Source organism: Pelobates fuscus, chromosome 5 (assembly GCF_036172605.1).
Source record: "Pelobates fuscus isolate aPelFus1 chromosome 5, aPelFus1.pri, whole genome shotgun sequence".
NCBI lineage: Eukaryota > Metazoa > Chordata > Amphibia > Anura > Pelobatidae > Pelobates > Pelobates fuscus.
In genome coordinates, this window is record NC_086321.1 from 194184663 (window position 1) to 194202507 (window position 17845).

Genomic DNA, 17845 nt, shown 5'->3' on the forward strand with positions numbered 1-17845 from the left:
TTTTTAAATGTATTTTTTTTTTTTTTAAATTACACTTTTTAAATTTTTATAAACTTTCTTTTTTACCGTTAATCCCTAACTAGCAGTAAGCAACACTAACAGTAATCACCCCAATTTCCCATAACTCCCACCCACCCCTGCTAGCAAAATATATAATTTTAAAATATTTAAGTTAATAAAATAAATTGAACCCCTGAGGGTTGAAAAAATGTAAAGTTAACCCACAGGGGTTAAATAAAATCAGATCACAGTAAAGTACTATTAAAAATGTTTTTAACTTTTTATAGCTTTTTTTAAAAACTTTTTTTTAACATTAACTCCTAGTTAGCCTAACACTAAATTCCCCAATTCTCCACTAAATGTAGTCAGAGATCAAATGGCAGGGAAGGGGTTAGTTTTAATGAAGATGGGTGAAAGGGTGGTGTGTACTTTAACTTTATTTTTTTTACAGGGAGAAGATCAGAGCTGAACCGTCTCCCTGCACTTCACACTGGCCGCGGAAGAGCAGGGAGACAGCCTGACAGCCTGTCAAGAACAACGCAATCGGATGCTCCCGGTCTGCTTCAGATATTGAGGCAGACCAGAGAAACGTTAACCCCGCGATCTAAATGATGGAAATTTTCCGGCATGCGCCCTGAACGCTAGGACAAGCATGGCGTAAAATTTCCGTCTAGCGTCAGGAGCAATTAGGATCAATCAAGAAACCAGGGTAATCTGTTAATTTTTTTTTTTTTATTAATAAGGTATCCTTTGTATCAGATCCTTGCTTGTCCAAATAAATTAAAGACTGATTCCACTGATCATAACTTTAGACTCTACACTGTTTTAGATAGAAAATCCCTCTGCTGTGTCAGAAGTTACCATGTACTGGTTGTTTGCAGCACAACAGTGAGATTTACATCTCATGTGGCATCTTGGCATGCGGTTACTGCTGATTACATTGTGATAGGTGCTGGGCAGTTGGTAAAACCCAGCACCAATTAGCACCTACAAGGGGGCATGCAGAGAGCACCTATCAGGGTCTTTTCAGACCCTGGGTATATCTTTTTGGTATCTTTAAGACTGGGGGATGCTTCAATTCACACATTATAATAGTAAAAAAGTGAATGCTGCATACTGCCCTATCAATGGCAACTAAACCCTAGCGGCTGAGTGGTAGCCATTAAAAGTGCTGTATGCAGCACTCACGTTTTTATTATTAGAGTGTTCCTTTAACACTCTAATTTATCACCTTAAATCTAAATAAAAGTAAGATGCAACATGTAGACCAGATGTGGGGGTGCAGTTTGCTATCATTGAGAGAGAAGACATAAATGGTAACAAATTTGATTTACTAACTTTTCTTGCTGTTCTTTCGGCATTAGTTTCCAGTGTTTAGTGAGGCGCCTACGCAACAGAACTGCAGCAAATTGGCGGATCTGAAAGAAATGTATAAATAGCTTTGTTGGAACATTTGCATCGTCAATGACACAAATGTACATACAGACACTGTTTGGAAAAATGTGTAAATCAGACATATGCTATGTGTATAATTGAATGTCTAAATGAAGAATAGTCACATGTATACATATATAAAAACACACCAATAATAATAAGCTCACCCTTATCTTAAATGCACAAAAGTTACACTGAAAGTAGAGTAGTGTTACAACAATCAAAAGATCAGTTCACATCATCAAGATAGAAACCCATTAAAAGTACTTTGTATGCACTATAACCATTTCATTGGTTGTAGAGGCTGGACTATACAATCCCTCCATTCAGTGTTAAAACATTTTTTTCTAACAAGTTATCACAAAATAAGGGTTTTCCTGGCCACCCGCAGTCTGGCACCTATTGGAGGTACGACTAAGGCAGAGATTACACAATTTCATCTAGCCATACAAATTCATTGAAGCAGTCGGGAGTACCTGGTGTCCTTTCATTCAGCGTTAAACAATTTTAATGTTTTAATGCTAGCAGAGAGCTTCCAGCTGCCCTTTCATCCCCTCTGTTCTGCTTGGGTTAATGAAGAAGCATTTTCCTGAGCGGCAGGAAGTAGAAATCTGTAGTTTTTCTGGTGACTAAAGTGTCCCTTTAAATTATTTTTTAAAAGTTTATCCAAAACTATTCATAAGAAAAGCTGAACCAAAGATATTAAATCGAGGACTAATTCACACTCACAGTACCATATAAGGCCTAATTCACACTTACCATATTAGTCAGGCTCACACAAGCCAGACTAGCTGCACTCTCTTTCATACACCCACTCACGCAAATAATTAGCATCTTGCACATATAAATACATGTTAATCTTAAATCACACATAAGCATGTAGGCAGCAAAGTGGTGCACACACATTCGTGCAAAAAAAAAAAAAAAAAAAATAACCACACAAAATCTTTCATAAAAAAATAAAATAAAATAAAAACATGTACAGAAACACTGACACGCTTACATATATGTACACAAACAGCCAAATACACTTTCCAAATCCCCTGCAGCTCACCTATACTAGTACTGAGTAAGCAGAGTTGAATGGAGACTGTACCTGATATCCAGTGCAGCAGGATATCTCTGCAACCATACAAGCAGAAACAGCTTCAGGTCTCAAACGTTCCAAAGCTTTATCCTAATTCACAGTTTCAGAAAGATGTGATAATACATCACTTGCTCCCATGGTCATCAGTCAGATGCCATGCAGAAGATCAAGAGACCAGAAGGCACCTCTCCTAAGGTGGCATGTAGAGACAGCCTACTCCATTGCAAACCATGGTAACTAGTCAAGGGATTAAAATACAAATTTTTATGTCCGGTACCATTTGTGTCACCACAGTGCCCTGACTTTGGGGATTACTGGAGCTCTCTATTTAGAACATAAAGGTTCATCAGAGGAATTCTTTGACTATATGTACCTAAAATAGAGTGCCCATTAAATAATACATTTATTTGGTTAATAAAGGCTGCAGACAGTACCCAAAGAATTATACTGATACTGAATCATATGGATGCCATACCAAACATCTTTATTGCACTCATGGAGAAAATACCTGCATATCTTGAGCACCCCTCAAAACATCACACAACGCAGGGATAATCAGAGGATCCTTTACCGCCTCTTTAAGCTGTGCTGTGGCCTGTTGGAAAAAATAAAGCAAAATGTATAGAATTAAGGTTACAGAGAAGGAAGCATAAAAACAAATAAAGCTTGCTATAAAGCCATTGTGACTTTGCAAGAAAACCTTCAGAATAAAGGGAGGTATACTAAAATGAGATTACACTCAAGCTAAAGGGAAGCCTAGACCAGATCATTTAGTCAAGCGTAAGTAGTTAATACTATCACTTGAAGAGCCCCTCCTTCAGCTTGTCCATGAATACACAGGATGAATTTAAATAATGATGGAAAATAAGAGCTCTGTATCTAGTACAGTACTGTGTGGGAGCGACTACCCCCAGCATTCACTTTCAGAAATAAAAAATACATCAGTTACATTATCTGTCTGCATTATCATGGACTCTGAGTCAGTAGAACAAGAATGCAGCATGCAATATTTTTTATGTCAGAGATTCCTAAAATGGACAATAAGTAAGCCTATAACAAAATGGCTGCCAGCCCAGGGGGGAACAGATTTAGCTAGATTATAGAACACATATATCACAATAATGTGCAATCTCCTCTTCATGTGTTTGCCATGACTGTGGGCTGTGCATATCTGGAAACATGCATCATTTACTTGGAGATGATTTACCCCCAATAAGGCTAACTTTATCACCAGGTAACAAAATAGATGTGCCAATTAGCTTTATTTGTAGTGGGAGATGTCTAAAATTTAGATTAAACATAGCTGCCAAAGGTCAAAGTGTGTCATTAATACAGGGTTTTACAAATGTGCCCTCAATCTAGGAGCCAGCTAAAAAAGTTAGGAGTCAATTCTTAAAGGAACTTCTTAAAGAACCACTACAGCTTAATGTAATGGCCCTGGTGTCTGTAGCCTGTCCCTGCTGGCTTTTCAGAGAAAAGGCAGTGTCTACATTGCTGCCTAGTAACACCTCTAGTGGCTGTCACTCAGACGGCCACTAAAGTGTCTCCTATCTCAGTGGTGCACAATATGCAGCACCTACATTCAGCTTCTCCTTTCTCTGCAAGGAGGCGCTGAACGTTCCCCATAGAGATGCTTTTAATTGATTTCATGCATTTCTATGAGGACACGGTAACTGATAATCTCAGCTATGGAGGCAGGCTAGCTCCAGCGAGACCAGCACAGCATTGGAAAAAAAAAGGAGTAAAAACATAATTCCCATGCGATTGGAGGAAATGGTGACCTAAACACACAAATTCACTGACAGACTAACGGACTGACAGACTCACACAAATACACGCATAGACAGACAGACACACTAACAGACAGACATTCTAAGTAGCTATGGCCACCTGGTGCCTGGGATTTGTCGAGCCCTGCATTAAAGGGACACTATAGTCACCAGAGAAACTACAGCTTATTGTATTTGTTCTTGTAAGTATAATCATTCCCTTTTGGGTTTGTTTTTGCAGTAAACACTGTCTCTTCAGAGAAAATGCGGTATTTACATTGTAAATACTGGCCACTCTTCAGATGGCTGCAGAGGTGCTTCCTTTGGCAGTGCTGCGGTGCAATACTGCCATTCAGTGTCTCCATCCTCTGCATGGAGACACTGAACTTTCCTCAGAGAGTCACATTCATTCAATGGAGATGCTGACTGGCTGGGTCCCTGATCTGCCTCCTTGACAGTCTGAGCCAATCATATGGGAAAGCATTGTGATTAGCTTGTAGAATCACTTCTGATGATGTCAGGGGCAGAGGTAGCAGCTGCAGACTTGAATATAAGTATGATTTTACTATATTTAGGGAGGCAAAGGTGGGTCAGATGGTGGTTTTAACACTATAGGATCAGGAATACATGTTTGTGTTCCTGACCCTATAATGTTCCTTTAAGAGAAATTGTGAGAGCTATTCACTAATGGGGTTTATTAGTAGAGTCAGAATTCAAATCAAATGTTAAAATTTAAGTCCAGAGTAGCAAAATAAATGTATAGTTGACTTAGAGATTTCTTCCAATTTGGCTATTTTGACTTTATATGTGAAAATCACTTCACAAATCATAGTTTGGAATGCAAAATTAATTGTTAATTTCATGCAAAACTGTTGGGATTTAAAAATTAATTGCCTTAGTTCTGCAATGTAAACCATTGAGTTTACATTTCAACACTAAGACTGCATCTAGTGGTTGTCAGACAGCCACTAGAGGCACTTCCTTGTAGTTAAGATTCTTTTGGTTGCTTGACGTTTTGTATGAGGATATCCAGCGTCAGTAAAATCCCCATAGGAAAGCAACACAGTGCATGCACATTAGCCCCCCATGACAGAGAAGGAGGCAGAGCGCCCACCTACCTTGAGTGAATATTAAAAGGGATTATAACGCGGGGCAGAGCAAAGCGCCTAAGGGAATGGCCGCATGAATCTGTAGCTCCGTGCATGGCGGAACAAAATAAGCTCATAAATCAACAATTAACCCCTAATATCAGAGCAACAGCACCCTGCAACATGTCTCATAGCAAGGGCAAGCACAAGAGCGACAAGTCTGCCTTTTTTGCCAAGAGACAGCAATCAAAAAACGCTGGCGGTTAAGGAAGGCCCAGGAGATGGTGACCACGAGTCGGAGGATAGCCGGGACTCAAGTTCACTACACCCGAACGCTCTACCAGAGGATTGCATACTGACTACGTCCTTGCTACAAAGAATACTGGATGCCCAATCAGCAAAATTGCTGTCCAAGCTCCAGACCTCCATGTCCGAACCTGAAGAAGAAAATTCAGGAGGTAGGAACCAGAACTGCGCACCTCGAAACTGGAGTGGACGAAATTACAGAGGCACATAATTCCTTGGTGGCCAGACTACAGCAGATTGAATCTCACATGAAACTCCAAGACACCAAACTGACTGATCTAGAAGATTGTTACTGCCAGAACTACCAGAGGCTCAGGGGGCTCCTGGAGTCTATCCAAATGGGTATTCTGCAGGCTTATGTTACAGGCCTTTTTCAGAGTTTATGCCCAGTTATTCAATCCACAATGTTCCTACTCGACAGTATCCACAGAGTGGCAAAAGCGAAAGACACACCAGCGACAGCACCCAGGGATGTGCTCCTTAGGGCGCATTATCACCACATTAAGGAAGAAATACGGAGGGCCAGTAGGAGCACGAAGTTGGTGGCTGACAAGTACAAGAACGTACAAATTTTTGCAGATATGTCACAGGCAACCCTGGCTATGCGACAAAGCTTTCATGTGGTGACCGGAGCTCTGAAGGCTCCCGTATAGGTGGGGATTCCCCACAAAGCTTCTAGTGAACAGGAACGGACAGACTATACTATGGAATGTACAACCCACAAACGCACTCAGTTTGCAAAACGGGCCATCAAGGTTGACACCCGAATGGAAAAGAGGGCGCCGTTGAAGCTGGGACTCAGTCGCACTTGGAGTTCTCCGGCACTCTCACCCGGTCCAACGAGCCTGAGTGCACACAAGCACAAGTTATAGAAGTTACTTCACACTTACAGCACTGGTATAGTGCAATGTTTCATATCCCTCTCGGAGAGGGGTAAATGTTGGAAAAGCCTAAGGTCCCTAAGCAAGAAAGCAACGCAATTACTTCTCAGTTCCTACACTCGAATGGCATGTCACGGATTGCAGTAGCTCCCCACCAGAGGAACTCGCCTAAGAAACACCGACCCCGGACTTACCGAACTCTCTATAATTTTGCACGGACTAAATGGCAAGCTCTCATTTATACGTGGAGGAATGGAACTGCATGTATGGGGGCAGGAGTGCATCTCCTCCTGAGCGGGCCATAGTGGCATCGACAAGGTGCAGTATCCACCATACAACAAGACATGGGGGGAGTCTAAGCAGGCAAGAATAGAGGGGAGAGATCTAACCCAGATTTAGAGAGCTATCGCCTCGGGAAAGAAAGTCCAGGGTTCCCAAAACCCCAGACGGAACGGATGAGCGTCCATGGGGGAAAAGGTTCTGCCTGGTTAGGTAAAACACCCCTGGGTACGGGTCTTTAAAGGGGAAGCAGTTTTAGGGGCTGGAGAATTTACCCAGTGGATGGGCTATGAAAGATGTTTTAGTTAATCCTAAAGAGGAATGTTCTGATTTAACTTTTAGTTTTATTCACTTGTACAAATGTTGAGTTAGTAAGGTAACATTATGTAAAAACACTGGGATCCGCCTGTACGGAGTATGCCTAGCTCAGCATTCACACTGGCAAAACCCCAAAGGGAACTGAGTGTCATACTCGGTACTATCGAATCCGAATCGCCGGTGGGCAAAGTGGGCAGCCATGTGTTATACTCAAATGATGGTTTATTTTATGTACATATATCCTTCTCTTCACTCTATTTCCTATTTTTTCTATCCATTTCCTTTACAAGGCAACCTAGAGGTGGGGCGGGAGAGGGGGGAGCTATTCTAGACTAGGAGTTCAAGTTGACGAACCATGAGATTGGTATCACATAATGTTAAAGGGATTAATGCCCCATTCAAACGTCACGCTTAATATTGTGAGATCAAACAGTTAAAGGGAGACGTCATTTTAGAAAGTCAGACACCCACAGACTGAATGTGAGTAGGTTTCCTTTTCAGTTTCATGCCACTTCAGATACAAAGTCCAAAGGGGTATCTATACTTTTTAGTAACCAACTCTCCTAACTACTCAAAAAAGTAGCAGACCCCAATGGCAGATTACTTATCACTGTGGCCACAATTAATGAACTAATGTACACGATAGCAAATGTATACGCCTCTAATAATAAACAAACTGAATTCCTAGCTCATGTCCTGTACAAAATTGATACAAGGTATACTCATCCTGGGGGGAGATTTTAATTACATCCACAACCCATGCTTAGACTCGACATCCCAGAAAGGACCCAAACAGACAATGAGGATGACTAAAGTGGCGAAACGCCTAAAATTAATTTTTAACAAGTACAACCTATACGATGTTTGGAGAACACAAAACCCTAAGAGCACTCGATACACATTCTTTTCATCAGTACACAACTGTTATACGAGAATCGACAGATTCTATGTCCTTGGTACACATCTGACGCAAATAGAAAACTGTGAGATAGATTGGTCAGATCATGCCCCAATAGTCCTGACTAACAGAAAAATATGCGTTCACAAGTAAACCCCCTTGGCGAATGAATAAGTCCCTGTTACAAAACCCTGAATTTGTGAACACCTTGACAGAACAACTTACGCGTTATTGCTCCACCAACGACACGAGTGAGGTATTCATTGACGATATTTGGCAAGCGCACAAGGCAGTGGTGAGAGGGCTGCTTATTAAGTGGTCTTACGTGTTCCCAGATTGCACATTGCAATCTATAATGAATGCAGCGCTGTGGCTCATTTTCCAGTCCGCAGGCACCTCCCACTCCTCCCTGATCTGTCAGTCCCCGCATTGGCTTCCAGTTAGATATAGGGCTCAATTTAAAATTCTGGTGTTTGCTTACAAGTCCCTACATAACGCTGCTCCAACCTACCTATCCTCCCCAATACACAAGTATGTCCCATCGAGGCCCCTACGCTCTGCCAAACACCTATGTATATCCTCTGTCCGTACTCCAACCTCTGACGCTCGCATCCAAGATTTTTCCAGGGCTGCACCTCTTCTGTGGAACTCCCTTCCCTTCTCCGTAAGAATTTCACCCAGTCTCCACTCATTCAAAAATCATTGAAAACTCACTTCAAGAAAGCACATCAATTAAACTGTTAGCAGGTTTCTATCCCCCACCCCCCATGACTCATCTCCTGCAACTGTCAAAATTCACCTACTAAGCCATCAGTGAATACTTTTCTAACAACCTACTTCATACCCCTACTTTTACCCTTTGTGTCACTATACCTCACTCCCTCTAGAATGTAAGCTCATTGAGCAGGGCCCTCCACCTCTCTGTTCCTGTACGTCCAGTTGTCTGGTTACAATTACATGTCTGTTAGTCCACCCATTGTACAGCGCTAAGGAATCTGATGGCGCTATATAAATAATAATAATAATAATTAAGCGTGCATTGCACATTAAAAAGGTAGCGCAAATGTAACTTAGGGAGTGGGGAGGGCGGCTGATAGATCTCAACAAGAAACCCCAAACAAAGCCCTCAAAACAGCTTAAAACGGAAACACAGATTCAACACAAAATTCGGGAACACAACCTCCAACGCAATAGCCTATACCTGAAAAGGTTGAACCTGACTCAATACACACAGGGGAATAGAGCAGGGAAATGATTAGCACATTCCTTAAAAGACGTTGAGGCAAGAGCTAGAATCCCGTACATCACTGCGGACACAAACGACAAACTGATATCACCAGTAGATATAGGAAATGCATGTGTCCAATTCTACGGGGCACTATATAACCTTCAGGCAGACAAACAGCAATATCAAGCCCCTGTAGAAGAAGCATCAAACTACTTAAAGCAGGTAAACACGACCATCTTATCTTAAACTCAACAGGAGGCCTTAGCACGCCCAATAGAGAAAGAGGAGATAGAGTCAGCCATCAAACACCTGTCGGCCAACAAATCACCAGGACCGGACGAACTATCCAACATTTTTTACAAGACCTTTAGCAACACTTTGACCCCTTACTTGCTTAGACAAAGCCATTTGCTCCTCTAAACTCCCTAGAGATATGTTATCCACCACTGTAGTCATGCTCCCCAAACCCCCAACACAGTGTAAGAACTTCAGGCCTATCTCCCTACTTAACGCCAAACTCTTTGCAAAATTCATAGCTAACATGATGTCCAGAGTCTTCAGGAGTTGATCCACACGGACCAATCTGGGTTCGTGAAGGGTAGGCAAGGAACCAACAATGTGAGACGTGTTCTGGGTATTAAGCACACTATCAAAAAAAGATGGGACAAATGTCTTGCTTTCTCTGGACGCAGAGAAAGCGTTCGACCGACTGAGCTGGAGCTTCCTGGAGGCAGTGTTGAAAAAGTATATGTTCCCTGCCCAGCTGGTAGCGGCGGTCAAGGCACTCTACAACTTGCCCCTGGTGAAAGTGTTGTACAGAGGCTTTATGTCCTGGTCATTCGCTATCATGAATGGAACGAGACAGGGCTGCCCGCTCACTCCTCTCCTATACGTGCTAGCACTTGAGCCCCTAGCATCCCAGACCCGTGCTAACAAACACATCTCAGAAGTACAAATAAGACGGACTGAGCATAAACTCAGCCTCTTCGCTGACGATGTCCTTCTGACCGTTACACGTCCCGAAACATCTCTCTCAGCCCTGACGGATACACTGGGGGAATACAGTAAATTCTGATATTACCAACTTAATACAACAAAGACACAAGCTATGCCAATCAACATAGATCAATCCCAAGTGCAAGGCCTCAAACGAACACAGGACTTTGATTAGAGAGTGGATCATATAACCTACCTAGGGATAAAACTGACCAAAAACCTGAGTGATCTCCACAAAGCAAACTTGCCCCAATGACATTAAACTGAGCTGCTCCGGGCGAGAATAGAACCTTCCATTTATTGTTCACTCGCAAACAGAAAAGGCGCGGGAATGTCTGTACTCGCGAGGCACCTTTAAGTACACTCGCGAGTATGTCTGTACTCGCGAGTGTATGTAAAGTGGGGTAATGCCTGTACTGTATGTATTCCCGAACGACATGACGAGGGTACAGAGGATCTTGACCTTTCATATCCGAACCTCTGCAAATTTTTTGATAGCTAGAGGGTGGAAATCAAGTCTCCATTAATGGACAATATGAAAGGATGGCATATATGAGTTCTAATAGATCCCACATACAGATACCTGCATGGAACAAATAGGAGATCTGGGTTTCCCAGGCGAAAAGGCATGGAACCTAGAGGCCAGAGTAGGGGACTCTGGTGGCTCACTTATCAACATGTCTATGCTACCACGTTATCAAACATGGTAGCATAGACATTTCACAGAGTTATATATGACAACAGGCATGTCCAACCTGCGGCCTGGAACCACTAGTAATGCGGCCCGTTTGCCAGACACGAAGGAAGCAGGGAGCACTTGACTTACTGTGTTCTCCTGCACAGCTCCCTAGCGCGCCTGTAGTAAGCCGGATGCAAGGATATGACTTCATCCCGGCTTCAGCAGCACTACTGGGTGCGAGAGGGACCTGTGCAGAAGGAGCACAGAGATCCCAGTCCAGCAACAACCACTGCCCACCAGGCACCGAGGATCCACTTCAGCCCTCCCAGAGCAAGGTAGGGAGGCTGGGTGGACCTCTTAATTACTAACTGTGCATGAATGTGATTTTTTTTTAATGTATGTTTGTATGTGTGTGTGCGTGTGATTGAGTGCATAGATCTGTGATTTAATGTGTGCGATTGTGTGTATATCAGTGATTATGTGTGTATGTGTGTGGGGGTCTGTAATTGTGTGATAATATCTGTGATTGTATGTGTGTGTATCTGTGGTTGTGTGTGTGTGTGTGTGTGTGATTATATACACACATGCAGACAATCACAGATCTATACACACAATCACAGATGTACACACAGACATACACACACAGTCACAATCACAGACATGAAATGAAAGATTCCAATAGCCAAGCCAATTTAGTTCCTTTTATTTGCCAATTTTCATGTAATCATAATGGCAGAGTAAGGAATATTCTTAAGAAACACTGGCATTTGCTATTAAATGATCAATTATTGAAGGAGATGTTACCATCATCACCAAAAAGTGTACATAGAGGACAGCATTCTTTTAGAAAGTAAGGAGGAAAATAAAAGCAATTTTTAACTAAATATAGAGGTTTTTTTGGTTGTGGCAGGTGTAAAGTATGCCAAATTACAAACTCTAAAAGACGCCACATCATACAATATGTAGTTAATGGTCACAGTTATAGTATTAAAGAGTGCATTACTTGCCACTCTAGTGGTGTTGTGTACATGCTCACATGCCCGTGCGGCCTTAACTATATTGGGCGCACCACCAGACCCTTACGCACGAGAATAGCGGAGCATGTATATAACATCAAACTTAAATTTGAGCAGCATCAGGTATCCCTTCATTTTAAAAACCATCACAATGCCGATCCATCTCTTCTGCAGTTCAAGGGCATTCAAAAGGTGTAGCATGACTGGAGAGGTGGCGAGTATATCAATGAGCTGGGGCAGGCAGAGGTTAAATATATTTTTGAATGTAACACTTTAATCCCACATGGACTCAAAGATTTTGAGCTCTGCCATTTTTTGGATTAATTGCCATATTATTAGGTTTTTATTGTTGAGCTTTTTTTAGGGAAATATTTTTACCAGTATTTTTTATGTTTGATTGTATTCCTCATTTTACCATTGTGTATTTTGATTATTATTTTTTTACTATAGGTTATTTTTAATGGAATTTTATTGGTAGTATTTCATCTCCTTAATGCCCTAGCTATTACCCCACTGTACATTATTATTATTATTATTGCCATTTATATAGCGCCAACAAATTCCGTAGCGCTTTACAATATTATGAGAGGGGGATTTAACTATAAATAGGACAATTACAAAAAACTTACGGGAACAATAGGTTGAAGAGGACCCTGCTCAATCAAGCTTACATACATGAAACCCATAACCTTTCCACCAGCCATTTATCCAGTGAAACATTATAAATTTGTATTTTATTAAAAGTTCATTATGGCTGTGTATATCTCTAATTATATTTGTCTTCTCCTTTCTAGACTCTCCCCTAGTCTCCATGTGTTTTAAGAAGTGCCTTAAAGTGCCTTTAGGAAAGCCTATGGCCTCCCAGACTAAACTCTACCTCACATACCTGTCTCTTGCTCTCTCCTAAAGGGCAGCACTCTACTCTCTCCACCAGCTCTGCTTCACTCCCACCTAATTTGATTGGTATTTCCTGTCCTAATGTGTTTTATACCCGACCTAGACTGTAAGCTCGTTTGAGCAGGGCCATCTTCAACCTATCGTTTCTGTAAGTTTTCTTGTAATTGTCCTATTTATAGTTAAAGGGACACTATAGTCAATAGAACAACTACAGCTTATTGAATTTTTTTCTGGTGAGTAGAATCATTACCGGCTGGCTTTTTGCTGTAAACACGGTCTTTTCAGAGAAAATACAGTGTTTACATTACAGCCTAGTGATAACTTCACTGCCCACTCCTCATATGGCTGTTAAGAGATCCTTCCTGTGTCATGGCTGCCTAAAATGCATCCAAACATTCAGGGTCTCCTCCCTCTGCATGCAGACACTGAACTTTCCTCATAGAGATTCATTGAGTCAATTCATCTCTATGAGGAGATGCTGATTGGCCAGGGCTGTGTTTGAATCATGCTGGCTCTGCCCCTGATCTGCCTCCTTGTCAGTCTCAACCAATCCTATGGAGAAGCACTGTGATTGGATCAGGCTACCACTTCTGATTATGTCAGCAGACTGCCTGTTTTTCTGAGACAAACAGCATGCAGAGTTACAGCTTCAGGCTTGAATACAGTACGATTTTTCTATATTTATGGAGGAATGAGGGGCCCAGGGGGCTAGATGGTGGTTTTAACACTATAGGGTCAGGAATACATGTTTGTGTTCCTGACCCTATAGTGATCCTTTAAATCCCCCCTCTAATAATATTGTAAAGCACTATGGAATCTGTTGGCACTATATAAATGGCGATAATAGCCTAAGATTTAATTTGCCAACTATGTCATTAGAATTACGGTTTTATTAAGTTGCATGTGTCTAGTTATTTTAATTAAGTGGCCTGTATATTGTTTCTCAAATTGTTTTGATTTGTTTTATAATATATATTTTATTGATGCACTGACATTCGTGGGCTCCGTGGTATGCAAATTAGAGACTGTACAACCATCCAATTAAATCAGAAGGGAAGGACGCAATTTGCCCTTAAATTATGCCCAATTGTTCAATGGCTGATACTCGCCTACGCCCTGACGAAGCCAGAAGGCGAAATGCGTAGACGCACTGCCGTCACGCTGTCGGCGGAGCTTGAATTCCGCAGACCTTCTACTGGAAGCGTGTTATCTGATTAAGCTGCCTGCTGACCAAGGAGCAGAGAGGGTGCACAGACTAGCACTGAGTCACTGGAACCCCTTATCCACGTTAAACTAGGTTACATCGCTGGTGACATCCTTCTGCACGTGGCTATTTGCCATATCGGCTTGTGTGAGTAGCAGTGTCTTCAAACCTCATATGCTCACTTACTTCCATCCTGTAAGCAGTTGCACAGTTTTTTATTTGAATTAATAAATTGTTATTACATATCTTTTAAATACTTTACATTTGCTATACAGACTACACTATTTGCTTTTTATGATTTTTTTTATATACGACTCAACATGCAACCCTATCTGAGCAACTTTAAAAGTATTTATACTTTCACTTTATTTGCACCATGGGTTTGTGATTATTATCCACTTACGTGCTCCACTTATACCTTCTATATCTATTTGTGCTGATCACCTTTCAGGGTCTTAGCACTTAAGTGTGTAGCTGCATCATTGAATATAATTTTACAACACTGTTTATAAATATATTATACATACCTGCATATTCATTCCTTTAGGAGACCGTTTTACCCTTTTTTCCCCCTCCTTTTGAACGCCTGTTTAGCGCTTTTACGATCTATCATTTTTAAATCACAGACATACACACACAATCACTGTGTGTATATCTGTGGTTATGTGTGCATATGTATATAAATGTGTATGTGTTTAGTTGATAGCTCCCTAATTTGGTATCCTTACAAATGGTGATCCAACATAAGGATAACAAATAAGGGAGTTATCTACTAAACAATTAAAAATAAAGAAGAGAGCGTTTAAAGTTTTATTACGTTTATACATTAACTATATTATATATTTGATGTGGCCAAAAACAATTTCTCTTCGCTCAATGTGTCCCATGGAAGCCGAAAGGTTGGACACCCATGCCATAAGATATTGTAGTGAGAAAGCACTGCAGTGTGTAGGCTATGTACAAAAATAGACATTGTATACTTGTTGTAAAAGATAAACCATTAGCCTTGCATTCTAACTTTCATACTGCTGCTTTTCTGGGAGGAAAACAAGACTACTTGTAAGCACAAGAAATATATATAAAAAAAAAAAGAAGGGGGCAATTAAAATATTATTGGTGTTATGGTATAATAGACTTTGGAAGGATGGGTCTGTGACTCAGGTACACTGAGGCAAACAAATTAACTTTGGAGAGGTAGAGATTGAATCTAAGCTAACACTGCGGCACACGCTACTTGCATTAATGCCACTGTAGGTAGATAATCCAATACCCATGCATAGCCTCCGGCCCCCACTGCCAGACAAAGCCCCAGAGTCCCATTTCGGTCAACCGCATCGGCCCCAGGCCGTTATAAAAGCCCATATGCGGATCCCACTATTCCGGTGACAAATGACACCAAGAACAGATTCCCAGGAGGAATGATGGCAGTCTCTCCGGGAATATGTGGTGTGCATCAGTGTAAATCCCCTCGAGGACCTCAACCAGGGAGTGCGGTAGCAGGCCATTGGTATCTCGGGATACCAATTAGTTCAGTACGATCTCCTCAGCAATAATTGTGGCAGTAGTGAAGTTTTCTTTCGATCCAGACTGGATGTGGTACACCGAGGATCAGAGGATAAGTCGAGCAGCAAGCTAACACTCCCTGTTTTCTCCACAGGTTGGCATATAATTTGCGCTCTAGCTTCTTCCAAAACTCGGCAAAAATCATGACTAGCCGCCCTTTGGCTGTCTCCAGTAAGCCATGTGGAGCTAAGGTAAGCCCCATGGGTAGCCACCTTGATTGAGGCTGTAAAGTTGGCCACCAGTTATTAGAGCGTCAGCTGGGTCACTACCCCACCTCAGGTTGGTAGACAGCAGGGCAGTTGGCAGGTGCTGGGATAACCCTTATTTCACACAACCTGATGTATAGGATAAACTCCTTAAAGGAACACTGTAGTAGTTATAGTGCCAGGAGTGCTATGGTGACCTACCAAAGTAATCTGTCAAACTAATAAAGAATGGTTTGACAACTTACCTGGGTGCCCATGCTGCATTCACTTTTCACCTGCAGGAAAAGGCCTAGTGTCTTTCTAGTGCTAAGCAGGTTTAATACAGGACAACAACGATTGGCTGAGAAGCCTGCACACCATTTTAACTGTGAGAGCAAGCACTGCACATAGTTTTAAAACATTTAAAATTAAGATCAACTAATGGTTAATAGACTAAAGATAAAGGAAATATATACAGACAGTGGAAATGGTAGGCTGAAGGCAAATTGTGTCTTTAATAACCACCTCCTCTTTTTTTCTGCATCTCTTCATCTATTCAACCTTTTTAATCACAGATTGCCGTTTTAATCTCCCATTCCCAAAACAATGGTGTTTTTGCAAAAACAAGGCATTACAGAAAGTGTTAATCACAAACAAGGGCACAGACACTGCATACAGTCTGCTTCTATACTACACGGCGAAAGTTTACTCTATGTTAATTAACAGTATAGTATTACAAAGCCATTGAGCTTTGTAATACCATACTTGTCAAACATTATATACTGTACATTGAGTGAATATAATGCTGAGATTTCTTAAAAATTGAACAGTGAAGCAAACAACTATTTTAGACGGGTAAGCAGGGCTTGGCATTACCAGCTTCTGGTGGCACCATAAATAAAGATTATCCAGCCCATACAGCATTAAAAACAACCACAGCTCTTTTTTGGATCAGGCAAGCACTTCAAAAGCACTCTGCACATGGGCAAATCTGAATAGGAATGGTCAGGATTGTTCCTGGCAGACTTGGTGCACATGTACGCCAGACTGATGAGTCTCCCGTTTTGTGGTAACCCACCATTTACGAACAGTCACCTTTCTGTCTCACCTGCATATAGTTTACGTGAATCTTCAATAACTGCCAAATCTGACACTGTCAAAGAGCTGAAAATTTATTTTGAATGCATAATGAGGAAAGAAGTTCTCCCTAATGATGTCCAAAGCGGAGTGGATGAGGTTTGGATGTCAGAGTCGTCTGCTTTCTGTCAAACTGTTTGAAAATGGTTTGACAAAAATAAACTGAGAAAACTGCAATGTTTTGGTTTTATAATGCCTAACAGTGTCCCTTTATAACCGTGTCATTCATCTCACATGATAATATGAGATATGTGCATACATCTAGTACCACTTATCTACAAATCACTGTCACAAAAAATGACACTGTGCTTGTGCTCTGTATCAGCTGATAAGACAATCTGTTCAAAACTGGAGGGGGTAGCCAAAAGGTAGACACACCAACTGTAGTATACACTGCATTATCCTTGAAGCTCTGCCAGCCTTAAAACCTACAAATTAAGAAAGAATCACAAGTCTGTAGTTACTGGGGGTCTGCCTTTTGCCCACTCCTGACAATCTGACAATTTATGACACATTTAGAGTCCATAACCTCTTGGCCTGATGGTACACCCAACATCAGGGGTTAAAACCTGAGATGGTAATTTCATACTGGCCACATACCAGCCATGCAGTCTTTTCCTTGATTTATCATATATATATATATATATATATATATATATATATATATAAAAAGTTATTTTAAAATATAAAAATAAAGTGAAAAGAAAACAACAGTCAGCAGGATCCCTCCCCTGATAACAGGTTCACTGACACAACTGCTGCAGTAACTGTCAACCACACAGAGCAGCCATTAACCCCTTGCCGTCTCCCTCCATGACTGTATAGGACAGTGTACCCCCTCCATGGCAGTGCACCCCCTCCATGGCAGTGCACCCCCTCC

At 41.4% G+C, this 17845-nt stretch overlaps 1 protein-coding gene across 3 annotated transcripts in view; it reads right to left on the reverse strand.

The window, feature by feature from the left end:
• Positions 1-17845, reverse strand: part of IPO4 (importin 4) — a 126078-nt gene that overhangs the window by 107959 nt on the left and 274 nt on the right. For all 3 annotated transcript variants that reach the window (XM_063454922.1, XM_063454921.1, XM_063454923.1), the window contains exons 2-3: positions 3030-3116; positions 1339-1418 (exon numbers count right to left, since the gene is read on the reverse strand). In XM_063454922.1, coding sequence (XP_063310992.1) covers positions 1339-1418; positions 3030-3116 — 167 coding nt within the window. The remainder of the gene's footprint in view (positions 1-1338; positions 1419-3029; positions 3117-17845) is intronic.